Below are 15,597 nucleotides of genomic sequence, written 5' to 3'. Positions count from 1 at the left end.
CAACCCATTTGTATTGGATAATGGCAAAACTAAAAGTAAAACATTCTGTCAAAAGTAGAATGCTGTGATATGATTACATACATAGGTACAGCCAGAGCCAATGCGTTGAACTAGTAGGTTCCCAAGATCAAATGATAATTTGCTGGGAAAGCATTCCCATCTTGTGAATCGATAAAAGGTGGCCTAAGACCATCCTAGAAGTCTTTCTATTCAATATTAACAGTTTACCATTCCAAAACAGGAGTGGGGGGGGGGGAACTTCAAGCATTTTCAGCAGTGATCTGAGCAAGGGAAGATAACTGTAGGCAGAGAACACTTTTCAGTGAGGCAGGAAATGTGGTGCCTCAGACAGAAGCATGACATCTCTGGCAAAATCCTTTTTACCATGTTGGTAAATGCTTAGCTCTGTCTCACAGCTACTCCATTTGGAGCATTGCACTATGATATTTGCTTCAAAGTAGGGTGGACAGTGCAAGTGGGGAGCCCCCATTGTATCACCCCCATTGTATCTCAGCAAAACATTTTGAAGCTGCCAAGGATTCAGCTATAAACTGTGTAGCCCAACCCTTTCTGTTGGTTATGTCTTGAAGATGGTGACAGTTCAAAGTCCCCATCCAAGGGAGAGGAGACACGCCTACCCCCCGACCTACACTCACACTAACACCTGCACGGTCCATTGGGCACATAAGGGATTATTTCTGGAAGAACTTTGGAGCATGCCATCAGAGAAGGGCCATGACACCAACATACCCAGAGGGGAAGAGTGTACCTAGATACCTGCAGTAAATTAAGACAGAAGAGTGAAAGGGGTTGCAGAAAAACGCTCGACTACTTTGTGGTTTTCTGGATGAGATGCTCAGCACTATAAAGTCCATAGGCATTTCTTCTGGCACCAGTTGCTCAGCAAACCAAGAAAGAAATACACTGCACGACTGTTTCAGTTTTTCAAAGCATCATCAATCTCAGACTCCATTGATGCAGCAGATTGCCTTTTGAGTACTTTGCTGTTGCTGTGCAGGGTATGCTGCTCAGGAGAACGAGTTGAGCTCTCTCATTCAAAGATGTTCCTGCTGTGATTAAGACAACTTCAAGAGATTTGCCAACTTTGAGGCATTAGCAACAAACCTACCTCTTCGCTACACTTGAATCGTAGCTCACACTTGTAGGAAGCCACTACAAGTTCAGTTTGATTTGGTCAAGGCTTCTTCAAAGGCCCCAGGTGGGCTAAGAGACTTTGCTAGGAATCAGAGGTAAGCGGAGGTCCTTACCACAAGTCCACACGATTCAATGGATAAAATAGGGACATGGTAATCTAAAGACAGTTTAAGGTCTAGTTTTGCTTTTCTACATTTTGAAACCTGTACCTTTATTTTCCATCCTGGACTACAGTTCCCAGAATAATCAGACTGCACACTAGTTCATGTGTCCTGTCTATTTCCGGTGTGTTCACTTGCAGGGGAGAGTTTTAATTGTTTTTAATCAATGTTGCTATTCTTTAGTGTAAATTGCAGGTTTAACAACCTTTTTTGGAGAGTATCTCCATTTTTGAGCTTCCCTTACTATTGCTTGGATGCTCCAACCGCTGATCCCCATCTGTGGAGAGCTAATCCAGATTTCAGCCCATCTGATCAAACTTGGGAGAAGGAAGGATGCATACTACATTCTTTGGCCAGTTTCACCTTCATGACTGCATCTGAATCAAATTGTGGTACAAGTGTTGGCAAACCACACAGAAGCCTTTGTTCACTATGTGTATGTCTGCCCAGAATAGGATCTCATCACTGGGACAGAATACCAACTGCACAGGTAGGCAACCGCAAGCCTTTTTGATTTTTGTAACTGGTGATTCTACTGAAAGGGAGTTCTGCTATTGCTAATCTGCCAAGCCTTTCTTAAAATCTCCATGAAATGTATAGTGCATACGTGTTCTCTCTGCTGAATTTTGTCTACTGACATCCAAGCAACTGCCATGTAGTTTGTTAACACGGCAGCCCAAAGAGGCGCATGTACGTAACTGCCGAACAGCCTACTGGAGTTCAAACTAATTTAGTACTCAAATTAAACTCAAATTAAAAAATGTAAAAAAAGATGGATTTAGAAAGAGTGCTCTGTAACCACAGAGAGCGGTCTTTCTCGACTACACCTACCTGGTGCGGAGAGACTGGTAAACATGATTCCACATACTGGAAATGGCAGCCCTAGAAATGCTCACTGTTAATCATCCTGGCTGGCAAGGGCTGAAGGACTTGCATTAAGCTCTGGGACCTTGGACACCGTTCTTCAGCAGACCATGGACAAAGAAACGACTATGGCCTCTGAGTTTTGCCACTAACAGTTTGTAAGCAGAATCGATAGGGAGGTGTGGTCGAGCAACCACAAAATTACCTATACTATACTTGTTCAGCCCTTTCGGCATCGACTCAACACATTGGCAGCAATCACCTTGATACATCTCGACACTGCCTCGACTCATTCAGAGGCAACTACTTATCTCGAAGCAACTTGATCCACTTGGTGCACAAACTGTTTTTGATGCAGGCTCAGAGTTCAATTCAAATGTCCCATTTTTTATAAAACCTTGATGGGGCATTTCCTTTACTTTGGTACTACAGTACTATTGTTTGGTTGCTTCTTTGCTAGGGCACATCCTTTTTGAAGAGTATAGCTGGCCCATGCTACCCCCTAAGAGTCTAAAGAGGAGCGCCATTCATGATGGAGATCATTGTTGCTTTAATAAGTGTGAGGCCAAGTATGAGTTTTAATCACTACTCTATACTTCCCTCCTAAAGAGCGGTAGTCATTTCATCAGTCACATTTTAAAGTAAAATACTATCTATTCACAGAGAAAGGGGGGAAACAGGAATAGTACACATACAAAAAAAGAGGGTGTCCAGTAATGATGTACACTGATAATTATAAAAAATATATCAATTATAAAATAAAGAACGGTTAAGGTGCATCTTGGATATAAGTTTAAAAGAAGAAGTTACTCTCTTACCTGGTAACGTTCTTTCGATGGGATGGTCCGACGATGTATTCCATATCTATGACATGTAATCACCACAGCTGTGCTGCTTCAGAAAATCTTTCGGCGTCTGCGTCCTGCGTCGATGAGCCGCCCTTGAGGACCTCCTCCGACGGCCGATGTCACTGGATGTTATAAGTAGGACGCACGACGCCCGTAGCCTCAGTTGTAGTTTTTCCCAGAACGTGTGGCACCAGTCTTCTGCCAGTCTGACACACAAAGCCTTGCAGAAACGTAAGCTGCAATCGCATAAGAAATTCTGTAGCGGGGAAGGCAGGGAGGGAGCGATATGGAATACGTCGTCGGACCATCCCATTGAAAGAACGTTACCAGGTAAGAGTAACTTGTTCTTCGAGGGGATTGGGTCCTCTGACGTATTCCATATCTATGACAGACTCCCAAAGCAGTACCAATGCAAGGAGGCGGGAAAAGAATTTAGAAAACAGAAATTTAGAATGCCCAATCAAATTGCAGAGTAAAGGACCACCTTGCCAAAGGCCAGATCCTGCCCACGGATGGAATCGAGGGAGTAGTGACGTACAAAAGTATGTAACGAAGCCCAGGTGGCTGCATCACAGATGTTACGAATATGAACACCCCGCTGTAGGGCAGAGGAGGCAGCCATACCCCTGGTAGAATGGGCCCGCAAGCCGACCAGTGGGTCCTTACCCCCCCAAGCAGTGATACTCAGAAATAGCCAGAATAATCCAGCGAGACAAAGTCTGTTTCGTCACAGCTTGTCCCAAAAGCTTTCCAGCGTAACCAATGAAGAATTGATCGTCCACTCTGACCCGGGACATGTGTGAAATATAAAAGCTTAACGCTCTCCTAGGATCAAGCCTATGGAGCCTCTCCTCTTCCTTACCAGGATGTGGAGGAGGATAAAACGCCGGAAGAACAACCTTCTGGCCTAAATGAAATTCCGACACCACCTTCCAGAAGGAAGGACGAACTCTAAGGACAACCCTGTCCTTATGAAACACAGTGAAGGGTGGCTTAACTGAAAGTGCCTGTAACTCACTCACTCTGCGAGCGGAAGTGACCGCAACCAAAAATACAGTTTTAAGAGTTAACAGTCTCAAAGGGCATGAATGCAAAGGCTCAAACGGAGCACCCATCAGAAACTTGAGAACAAGGTTCAAATCCCAACCGGGCAGCTGGAAAGGTGACGGAGGGAACACATTAGTGAGCCCTTTCAGAAACTGAGAAATTAAAGGAATTTTAAAATAGGAACACTTCAGACGATTGCTTAAATATGGACAGCGCCGCCAGGTAACCTTTAACCGTGTCCACTTGCAAGACCCTATGGGCAAAAGAAAGCAAAAAAGGACAGAACCATGGGAATGTCACATGCAAAAGGATCCACATTCCTAACCTTGCACCAGTCGCAGAACTTACGGCAACGGTACAGGGACTTTGTTGCTGGCCGTCTGGCCGAGAGCAACACCTCCATCACCTCTTCAGGGAGGTCCCAATCCTTATACCTCAACCTTTCAGAAACCAAGCGTGAAGGTTGAGGGATCTGACCTCTAAATGGAGAACCTGACCCCCCCTCCCATGAGAGCAGATCGTCTCGGTAGAGAAGACGACGTGGAGGGCAGATGGACAAGTCAAGAAGGTCCAGGTACCACGTCCTCCGGGCCCACGCCGGAGCAATGAGGATCATCCGGGAACCAAACCTCTGTAACCTCTGCAGTACTTGCGGGATGATGGGGACTGGAGGAAACACGTACAGCAGTGGGAATGACCACTCCACCACAAACGCGTTTCCTAAGGCTCCTTTTGGTGGAACTTCCCACAAGCAGAACCTCTCGCACTTCCGGTTGACACTGGAGGCGAAGAGATCCACTTGAGGGGTCCACCAAAGGGCGAAGATCTCCAGGAGAATCTCCTGAGCCAACTCCCACTCGTGAGAGATCACGCTCTGCCTGCACAGAGCGTCCGCCGTCTCGTTTTCGTCTCCGGCCAGATGAACTGCCGAGATCGAAACTTCCTTCTCGATTGCCCAGAACCAGAGCTGCATCACCTCCCTGCACAGAGGAAGTGACATTGCCGCCCCCCTTTTGTTGAGGTAGTGCATGGCCACCGTGTTGTCCGTCAGGATCAGGACATTCTTCCCTTGCACAGTCGGCAGAAAAGCCTTCAGGGCTAGCCTAACGGCCCTCAGCTCCAACAGATTGATATGGAGTCTGGACTCCGACGGAGACCAACGACCCCTGTCAACCACTTGGCATGAGCTCCCCATCCCGTGAGGGATGCGTCCGTCACGATCGTCACCTCCAGCCAGGGTAGGCAAAATGGAGCCCTCATCATCAGATTGTCTTCGACGGCCCACCGCAGAAGGTCCTGGGCGACCAAGGACAGCACCTGAACAGGATCCGACAACCTGCCGGAGGACAGACCACTGGAGCTTGAGTGTCCATTGCAAAGATCTCATCCGCAACCTGGCCTCTGGCACCAGAAGAATGCAGGATGCCATGAGGCCGAGCAATCTCAAGAAGTCGAACGCCGGGAAACTTTGGGCAAGCTGAAACTTGTGCACCATCTGCTGAATGTGATGAGCCCTCACCTGGGGAGGAAAACACTGCCCCAGGGACGTGTCGAGCACAGCTCCGATGTACTGGAGCCTCAGAGTTGGTGTCAAATGGGACGACTTTAATTTGAGGGAGAAGCCCAGCTTGTGGAGGGAGTGGCAGGTGACTGACAGATGATCCAGGACTTGCTCTGGAGAGCGCGCCCTGATCAACCAATCGTCCAGGTAGGGGTAGACGCGATTCCCCCCCTTTCCTGAGGTGCGCTACCACCACTACCATGAGCTTGGTGAAGACCATCAGGCAGAGGTCAATCCTAACGGCAGGACCCGAAACTGAAAGTGCGAGTCGCCAACCGCGAACTTCAGGTACTTCTTGTGCTTTGGATGTATCGGCACATGAAAATAAGCGTCCTTGAGGTCGAGACACAAACCAGTCCTGAAGTTGAAGGGCCTGAAGGACTTGAGAGAGAGTAACCATCTTGAACTTGTCCTTCCTGAGGAGTTTGTTCAAACCGCGCAAGTCCATGATGGGTCTCAATCCCCCGTCTTTCTTGGAAATAAAAAAATAAGGGGAATACCATCCCTTGTTCCTCTCCGCTACAGGCACCAGTTGGATGGCACCTTTCTCCATCAGGGATTGAATTTCCTGCACAAGGAGCGGATCCGAACTCTTCAAAGAGCGATTCCCCGGTGGATTGTCTTGAGGCCTCTGCCGGAAAGGAAGACAGTAGCCATGGGTTATGATCTCCAGAACCCACACATCTGAAGTAATGGCGCGCCACTCAGCAAGATGCTGCGCCAGCCTTCCCCCCAACTGGCGAACCATGGGACATGGCCTAATGACTGAGCTGAGGCGGCTGCGGCGTTGCCTGAGGGCAAAGAGGCAACAGCCCGTGCGGCCTTGGCACCTCAAGTACCTTGTTTACCACCTCTGGCACTCCTACAGTGGCCCCTTTGACTGGAAGCTCCTCTCGCCTTACGAAAGGATGAGTAATAACGAAAGGAAGCTCACCTCCATTGCTGTCCCCTAGGCCGAAAAGGCGGAGGTTGGCGAACTGCAGCTCCCAACGACTTTGCTGCAGCTTTTGAGGTCTGCAACCTCTCAAGGCTCTCGTCAGCCTTGCTGCCAAAAAGATGTTCCCCGTCAAAGGGCATGTTGAGGAGCCGGGCCTGCACATCAGGAGCAAACCCCGACTTCCACAACCACGCAAACCTGCGTATTACGGTGCTCGCCACCATGGTCCGGCTGGCACAATCTGCCATGTCCAAACACGACTGAACGGCCTCAAACATAGCATCCGTGGCATCCTGAACCATGGCAAGAAAACCATCCGGTTCGTCCCCTTCGGGAATATGTTCAGCCGCTAAGGAAACAGTTCCACAGAGTGTGCGTGAAACGTGACAAGGCACATACGGAGTTGGCCGCCTGAAGGGCCATACCCCCTGAAGAAAACACTTTCTTCGACCAGCCGTCAAAACGCTCGTCATCCCCATCAGGAGGGATGGTAGGATACGACGCCTGCTTTGCCGGGGCCGTAGCCGCCTGCACCACCAAACTCTCCGGAGTGGGGTGTTTGGTCAAGTAGCAGGGGTTGCTACTGGCTGGGCGGTATTTTCACGGCAAAGACTTGCCCACTGCCGGGAGACTCTCCGGAGCAGTCCAAAGCGCCACCACCCTCCTCTGTAGAGCCATATGGAACGGCAGTACCAGGTCAGTTGGTGGACCTTGGTCGAGGATATCCGTAAGGTCATCCTGAAGAAAATCTCCTGGGGGAGCAGACCACCCCAAGTGCTCGGTGACCCTAGACATAAGGCGCCGGTACGAGGAGTTGGCATGAGTGCCAGGCTCAGGCCTACAAAACTCCTCCTCCGGAGAGGTGTCCAGCCCACTGGCATCGTGCAGGGACTGACTCAGGTCCTCAATTTGGCTATGGCCAGAGAGAATCTCATCTGGCACCGTATCAGGAACCATGCCATCATCAGAGCCCTCATCCACCTCTGAAATCAACTCAAGATGGCGGTAAGAAGGCACAGAATGTGGAACAAAGCCACGCTTGGCCTTGGCTAGAGCCTTGGCTAGGGGGTTCCACCGAGCCCCAGGGTACCCCCGTCGAAAGAGCCTCGAAAGGCGTCAAGGGCATCAAGTGAATCGGCGTCGATGCTGAACGCGGCGCCGACAGCCTCGATGGCGTCGACACAGGCCGCAAGGCCGGAGTGCCGAGCGTGTCCCTCGACAGCCTGGGCGCCGATGGCATTGACGACTTCTTCGGAGGCGGGGCCTCGAAAGAGTCAGTCGACGACCTCGGCGTCAACATCTTCCTCGAAGACACCACAGGTGCACATGGTCTCAAGTGCATCGAGGACCGGGACCTGGACCGGGCATGACGAGAACGATTCCCCTTGTCCAAGCGGGACCTCTCCCGCAAATTGTGCCGACACCCGAGCCCGAAGGCGTGCGAGCGGAGTCTCTCGACCGATCACAACCGACCCCACTCGGAGGCGCGGACTGACCAGTGCCCTGCGATTCAAGAATCGCTAACATTTTCTTCCCGAAGGAAGCCCATTCCTCCGACGTCGCATGCTTGGTGGGATAAGCTACGGGCGGAGTCCTTCGATGAGGACGGGGAAGGCGACCGATGATGGCGCTTCCGGGAGTGCCTCGAAGAGGCAGAGGAGTGGCTGGACCGACTCCGGGACCGAGACCCACTGGACTTCCGACGACGATGCGGAGAGTCGCCCCTCGAATCGTCCGTCGAAAGCCCCGCAGACCTCGACTTCTGTGGCTTGGACACCTTACCTCCCGACAACCTCTTCTTGCGCTCCCGCAAGGCTTTGGACGTGAGCGACTGCCAGTCGACACAGTCATCCGTGTCATGGGCCTCCCCGAGGCACCAGAGGCAGGCGTCATGCGAGTCCGTCACCGACATCTTGGACCCACAGTCCCTGCACTTCTTAAAGCCCGGACGCGGGGTGAAGACGAGGTAGACATCTTCATGAAGAATATACTACACAATACGAACAGGTTCGAAGAACCGAGAAAGAACAGAAACTCCAAAGAGTCGAGGCGCGCCGAGATCTCCCAAGCGAACAAGTTCGCGGAAAAAACAGAACTGAGGCTACAGGCGTCGTGCGTCCTACTTATAACATCCAGTGACGTCGGACGTCTGAGGAGGTCCTTGAGGGCGGCGTATCGACGTCAACGACGCAGGAGCCGAAGATTTTCAGAAGCAGCACAGCTGTGGTGATTACATGTCATAGATATGGAATACGTCGGAGGACCCAATCCCCTCGAAAGGTGGAGTACTTGGCACCCTTTGCTTAAAACTTTCCCAGAGTGCGCACAGTTGCAAATCGTAGAACAGTGTCAGTGGCTGCTTTTAGTTTGACTTTGAAAATCTTTGGCCGGACAAGGTTTAGATCATACGTTTTGGTATAATCAGTAACTCTTTGCAAATAATAGCAAGGGAAAGAAATACAAATCTAAGAATGCTGGCATTTTGGGCCATAGCATCCAATTTGAGCTGCGCCCAGATTAAGACAAGGAGTTGAGAGCTAGAGCAGTCTGAGCTGCAACAGTTTCTGATAATGGCAATTTACCTAGATACGTGAGGTGGAGAAAATATTTGGATATTATTGGGAAGGATACAAAATTCTGGGGAAGATTTAAAAAAAAATAAGATCTGGAGAACAAAGGCTATTCAGACAAACTTGCAGAAACATGATTGAGAAGGTAAGGGCAGTGACCAGTAAAACCAAAAGTATAGGCCACAGATTTACAGATTAAGGATTACATTAAAGACATTCAAATCCGGGTAAAATAACAAAATTTGCTTAAACATATCAACGTTTATCACCACAAACTTCCCAGAATTCCAGTTGAATAGTGGAGTAGTTTAGAGAAGTACAAGCTTGAACATTTGGGGGTGGACTTGTTAGTAGAGAAGAGGTCAGATTACTTACCTGTAGAAGTATGAACACCCCCTAACTGTGTTGTGCGTGAAATGTTCCTGTGTCTTTTCATTTCCAAAGTCTTCCAGGGGGTCCGACCACAAAATGTCACACATGGGTCCATAGGCAGGGGGTTCCTTGAATCGATCTAACTGAAAACAAATAAAGCAGCATAGAGCAAGTTAGTATTTATGCCCAACAGAAAAAAGATGGTGAAAAACAATTAAATGCTAATAAACAGGGGGTTAATGTGCCTGTGATTTGTTAGAGTGGATTAATACAGATTTTCACAGAATATAAAGAATTGCATGTACAAAGGAGAAATATTGAACAAAAAAAGAAAAAAAGAAACTTTCTGCTACTTGCTTGAGGCGTCTCTGGGAACCATTCCTATTAAGGGCAATATGCAATGTTGGGCCACGGTGCAAAATATGAACTCGCCACTAGCCGTTGGCTAGTGATCTTTCACTCTTGTGTTGTCTGCATTTATAGAATTGAGGTGGCAAGTGTCTTTTTATGGCTGGCTAGTAGATTGCAACTTGAAATTTTGCAAAACAAAAAAGGCCATGGCTGGAAGGTTTGGAATTAATCCTAACTTCTGACATTGCCCTGGGAAACGCTGCAGACCATTGTTCTTCAGCCTGCCATTACAGAAGGGGAAAGACATGTGCAAATCAGGCTTGGTTCCACCCCACTTGAATTTTTTTCACTGCTCTCTTTGGTGGATCATTTGTAATTTTTCTCTCATGCATTACTGCAAGTTAGAAGCTCGGATAAGAAAATAAATCATGGATATCTGAATAGTTTAGGTGAAACTAAGCAAGTGTGCTGCAGTTGCTAAAGGTATTTTGGAGTAATTTGAATTGGTTATTTATAACTCGCTTAATGCCCAGAGGTAGGGCAGACCCGTGGATAGAATCTGTGGTGCTCTGCGTCGTATTGCTTCCAAGGCGAGCGCGTTGCTCCTGGGATATCCCTCCCGGCAGAAAGTAACATCACAGATCTGCATAGCAATGAACATCACCACAGAGCACCCTTGATACCAACGTACACCCTTTGAAAAAAGGAAGTCTAAGAATGTCTGATAACTAAACACATTTTAAGAGAAACCAAGTGTTGTGCATCATGTGATTCTATAGTGGTGAGCGGACGTGTCCAACAAGAGGTCTGTACCCTGCTTTTACCAAAAACGAAAATATACTTGAGACCACATTGACGAAATAGCCAGTCACATTCTTCGGCCTGCAAGCTCAAGGTCATCAGGCATTGCGTGGAAAAGCAAGCAGAAGAGCCACAAAAGGGCACAGGATTGATTACATGGCAGCCAGTAGCTGCATGGCTGGCCAAAAGAACAAGGCAGAGCTGTGGCAAATCCCGTTGTTGCAGAGACAGTGGAGAACAGTAATACAGAAGGCAAATGTGCAGCAATGCTCTTGTCTGCGATGAAGGTCCATGTGGTGGCGACTATGCTAGACAGGACAGTCGGATATCGAAACTCTGATTATTCATGTTTGGGAGGCAGAGGAAAGGATAGGGACAGCAGGAGGATTCAACCATCAAATATGAAGGGAGGATTGTAGCATTGTTGTAGCATTGGAAGCAGAGCTGAAGATTACAATGGCCCATGTTGAGGTTTAGGAAAGAAAGGCTTTAAGAAATAATGTCTGTATTTTGGGGGTACTGAAATCCAGTCAAGGGATGCCAATGAATGTGCTGGAAGAAAAAAAAAATGCTACAATCAAATCATTCTTTATGGTTCAGAGTACAAAGAGCACTTGGATCGGGCTCCCCTCCTCAATTGTGGCTTTCCTTTTCAACTACACAGATTATAATATGTTATGATCTACCCAGGCTTTACTCTAGCACAAATGTCTGAAATCTGTGGCTCACCTATGACCCTTAACATAACTCCATGATCCCTCACCATTGACCAAACTGTCTTGGGTGAATGAGAGCTGTAGTCCAAAACATTCGAAGAGCCAAAAGGTTGCAGATTCTGTCCTAGCTGTTCAGAAAGTTAGGAAGGTCTTCGAGGTAGTGAATACCATAGTGACCAACGTACTCTTAGCCCTTTGTCCCCTTTCCTCCATACTGAATGGGTGTCCCTTCCTAGGGACGGAGTCAGATCATTTTTCACCAGAAAAACCTTTTCCCCTTTAAATTTAAAGTCGCGGCCCTGGGAGCATGCGCTACCTGACTCTGCCCCCCCTCCCCGTGCCACACCTCAGACCCCATTGAAGCGTCGACAATATTTAACATTGCCTAATGGCACCAGTATTATTAGGGGGGAGGATGGTGGGACGTATGAAGGAAAGGGGACTATGGACCGAGTATGTTAGTCACTACGATGAGTAACTAATAATTACTCTTATGTCCTGTCCCCTTTCCTGCATACTGCATGGGCGATTACAACTGAATGTAGCCCCAGGGTGGAGAGGAGACCCTCCTTAAGCAAATAGGTTTCTTAGAACCGCCTGTCCGAAAGCCGTATCTGATCTAGAGCCAGAGTCCAAACAGTAATGCTTGCAAAAAGCCGAATGGGTGGCCGAGGTGGCTGCCCTGCTTATGACCTGCCATTGGAATGCAATGGCTGTGGTCTTGGCTCTGACCGCATGGGCGTGCCTGTTAGCTGGCAGTGGCTTGTGCTGCCCCTTATAGGCTTCCTCGACAGCCGAGACTATCCGCCGGGCTATCGATGCCTGATATCGGGCCTTGACCCGCCGAAGGTGACAAACAGTGCGTCTGACTTTCAGAAGCCCTTGGTCCTGTCCAAGTAGATTTTCAGAGCGTGTCTGACCTCCAGACAGTGCAGGACCCTTTGAGCCTCGTCCTTAGGATCAGCAGAGAACGTAGGTAGGAATTGTTAGGCAGAAACCTGTGAAGTTCCCTCTGGGACCACTGCAAAAGATTTAAGACTACAGATGGTTGGCAGTAAACCCAATTGGTAGCAGTCTGTACCACCCAGATTTACCTGGTAGCTGTGGCTGAGCAGTCAGACTTCTCTCAAGAAGAGTTAGGCAGTATACAGAGTATTCACAATAGGTCAAAAGAACTCAGTAGAGCAAGCAAACACTGACCAGAGCTTGGTGTAAAAGATATAATTATTTATTTAAGAACACATCTAGTAAAACACACTGGCACTAATATCAAGCAGTTCAAAAACACGGTCACTAAAATATATACACTCCCTTCAATGATTAGTTAGACAAGTCTTAAGTAAAGCAACACTTATTTTCAGAAGGAACAAGTTACTTACCTGTAACTGTTGTTCTCCAGCATGGGTCTGGCATGGATACACATGCTCATGAATATTCCCCGTCGTCAGGCTGGGAATCCTCGGTAAAGAAAAATCAGTATCAGTTCCGTTTCTGATCTGTCTTTCGTAGTAGTAACCAATCACTGATCTCTGCGTCATACTGACCACAGCCAATGACTGCCATCTCCCTAAGCCCCGCCTCTGGCAGCCATCTTCAGATTTGGTAGCACGTGAAGTGGCAGTATGACCAAGTGAAGAGTCGCAGAGGGGTAGGCGGGAGGGTTCGCATGTGACTCCATGCCAGACCCATGCTAGAGAACAACAGTTACAGGTAAGTAACTTGTTCCTTCTCCATCATGGGGTCTGGCATGGATTCACATGCTCATGAATATAAGAATACATAGCAGTACACACATGCACAACCATGGGAGGTGGCAAAGGGTCAACATTAAGCATTACATCCAAAACTCAACATTAAGCAATTCTTACCTCCTCACCAGGCTCACCTTAGGCGAACAGGTTGCGCAGCACTGCTTGGCCGACCCTGGACTCCTCCCTGGAATCCCGGTCGACGCAGTAGAATTTTGTGAAGGTGTGCGTCGACCTCCAAGTAGCAGCCCTGCAGATGCCCAGCAAGGGCACACCAGATAGGAACACCGTGGTAGCTGCGATCGCTCTGGTGGAATGGGCTCTCGGACGGCCGGGCAGCGGTCGGTTTGCCAACCGATGACAGTACATGATACAGCCAGAGAGCCATCTGGAAATGGAAGCCTTCGAGAGAGCCTTCCCCTGATTGACAGGTCCAAAGTTCACAAAAAGTTGTGACGTCTTCCGAAAACTCTTCGTGCGGTCCACGTAGAACTTCAGCGCTCTAGCCACATCCAGCGAGTGCAAAGTCCTTTCAGCCGGCGACAAAGGCGACGGGAAGAAAACAGGCAACACCAAGGGTTTGTTGAGGTGGAAGTCTGACGGCACCTTGAGCATGAAGGAGGGGTGCGTCCTGAGCACTACCCTCGTGTAGTGAAAAGTCAAGTACAGGGGCTTGCAGGAAAGGGCTGGATCTCTCCCATCCGTCGTGCGGAGGTGATGGCCACAAGAAACGCTGTTTTCCATGACAAGAACTTCAACGGAGCTGAGTGCAGAGGTCCCATCAGCTTGGTCAGCACCACGTTGAGCTCCCACGCCAGGGCCGGAGCCTTCACCGGTGGGAACGATCTGAACAGTCCCTTCATGAATTCTTTCACCAGAGGATGAGACCACAAAGACGTCCGTCCCGTGGTTCTGGTGTATCAGGAGATCGCAGCAAGATGAATCTTGATGGAAGCGTGCACCAGTCCAGCCTTGGCCAGCGTCAGCAGGTACGGCAGTACTTGAGGAGCCGTAATCCGTAGAGGATTAATCTTCTGTGCGTGGCACCAGACAGAGAACCTCTTCCATTTGTGTCCGTAGCATTTAAGAGTTGAGGACGCCCTGGCCTTTGCAAAAACCTCTCTGCAGTCGGCCAGTATGTCGTAACCTCCAAACTGTAACGCTGCAGGAGCCAGGCCTGCATGTTCAGCGACTTCGGGTCGTGATGGAAGATGGCGCCTCCTTCCCTGGAGAGAAGATCCGCGTCCACTGGCAGCTTGATTGACCGGACGCTGACAAGTCCAGAAGGTCCGGGAACCATATCTGCCTCGGCCACGCAGGTGCGACGAGGATCATCCTGCACCGTGACCTCTTGAGCTGGTTGATGAGCCGGATCAGCAGCGGCAATGGAGGGAACGCATATAGGAACAGGCCCTCCCAGGGGAACGAGAAAGCATCGCCCATGCTCCTCGGCTGGGGAAACCTGCTGGCGAACCTCCGGCACTTGGAGTTCGTCGCCGTCGCGAACAGATCGATCTGGGGTGTGCCCCACCGTCGGAAGAGGCGGTCCACTAGATCCTGTCGTAGTTCCCACTCGTGGCACGAGCGCAGCTCTCTGCTCAGCGAGTCGGCGATGGTGTTTTTTATTCCTGTCAGATGAAACGGCACCAGAAACATCCCTTGGGGGACGGCCCAATGCCACAGATCCTGCCCCTCCTTGGACAGGGCTGGGGATCTGGTACCGCCCTGCTTCCTGATGTAGAACATGGTGGTGGTGTTGTCGGTGAAGATCCTCACCACCTTACCCTTGAGGGACGGAAGAAAGGACCTGAGGGCCCAAAACACTGCACGGAGCTCCAGGACGTTGATATGGAGGGACTTCTCCGTCGGCAGCCAAAGGCCCCTCGCGTGCAGATTTTCGGTGTGCGCTCCCCACCCTTCCAGGGAGGCATCCATGGTCACTGTCTTCTGGTGGCCTGGGTCTGGAAGTCCATGCCCGCCGTCAGATGCGCGCGGGTGCCCCACCACCGGATTGCTCGTCGGAAGCTCACGTCGAGTGTGATCCTGTCCTCGAAGCTGCCTGTCGTCTGGATCCAGCGGGCGTCCAGGAACTCCTGTAACGGGCGCATCCGAAGCCTGCACAGGCGGATGAGATAAATGCAAGAAGACATCATTCCGAGGAGGGACTTGATGGACCTCACCCTGGCCGCGTCCGCAACCAGCATCCGTTGCACCTTGCCCAAGATGGCCCTCATCCTTTCCTCCGACGGAGAGGCCAGAAGCGCCACTGTGTCGAGCTTCGCTCCCAGAAACATTGCGTCTTGTGCGGGCACCAGGTGGGCCTTGGCGTAGTTTATGGAGAATCCCAGGTCCGTGAGTAGTTGGACGGTCCTCGTCGTGTGCTCTGCGGCGAGCTCCTTTGTCTTTGCTCGGATGAGCCAGTCGTCCAGGTAGGGGTAGACGTGGATCCCCTCCAGGCGCAGCCGC

General features: G+C 49.8%; 1 protein-coding gene across 4 annotated transcripts in view; it reads right to left on the bottom strand.

The window, feature by feature from the left end:
* PPP3CA (protein phosphatase 3 catalytic subunit alpha) overlaps positions 1 to 15,597 on the bottom strand; it is a 1,568,629-nt gene that overhangs the window by 579,556 nt on the left and 973,476 nt on the right. For all 4 annotated transcript variants that reach the window (XM_069630708.1, XM_069630707.1, XM_069630705.1 and 1 more), the window contains exon 6: positions 9,519 to 9,658. In XM_069630708.1, coding sequence (XP_069486809.1) covers positions 9,519 to 9,658 — 140 coding nt within the window. The remainder of the gene's footprint in view (positions 1 to 9,518; positions 9,659 to 15,597) is intronic.

This window comes from Ambystoma mexicanum, chromosome 6q (genome assembly GCF_040938575.1).
Source record: "Ambystoma mexicanum isolate Mex_15411 chromosome 6q, UKY_AmexF1_1, whole genome shotgun sequence".
Lineage (NCBI taxonomy): Eukaryota > Metazoa > Chordata > Amphibia > Caudata > Ambystomatidae > Ambystoma > Ambystoma mexicanum.
The sequence above is the reverse complement of the archived record's forward strand: the minus strand, read 5'-3'. Positions and strand labels throughout refer to the sequence as shown.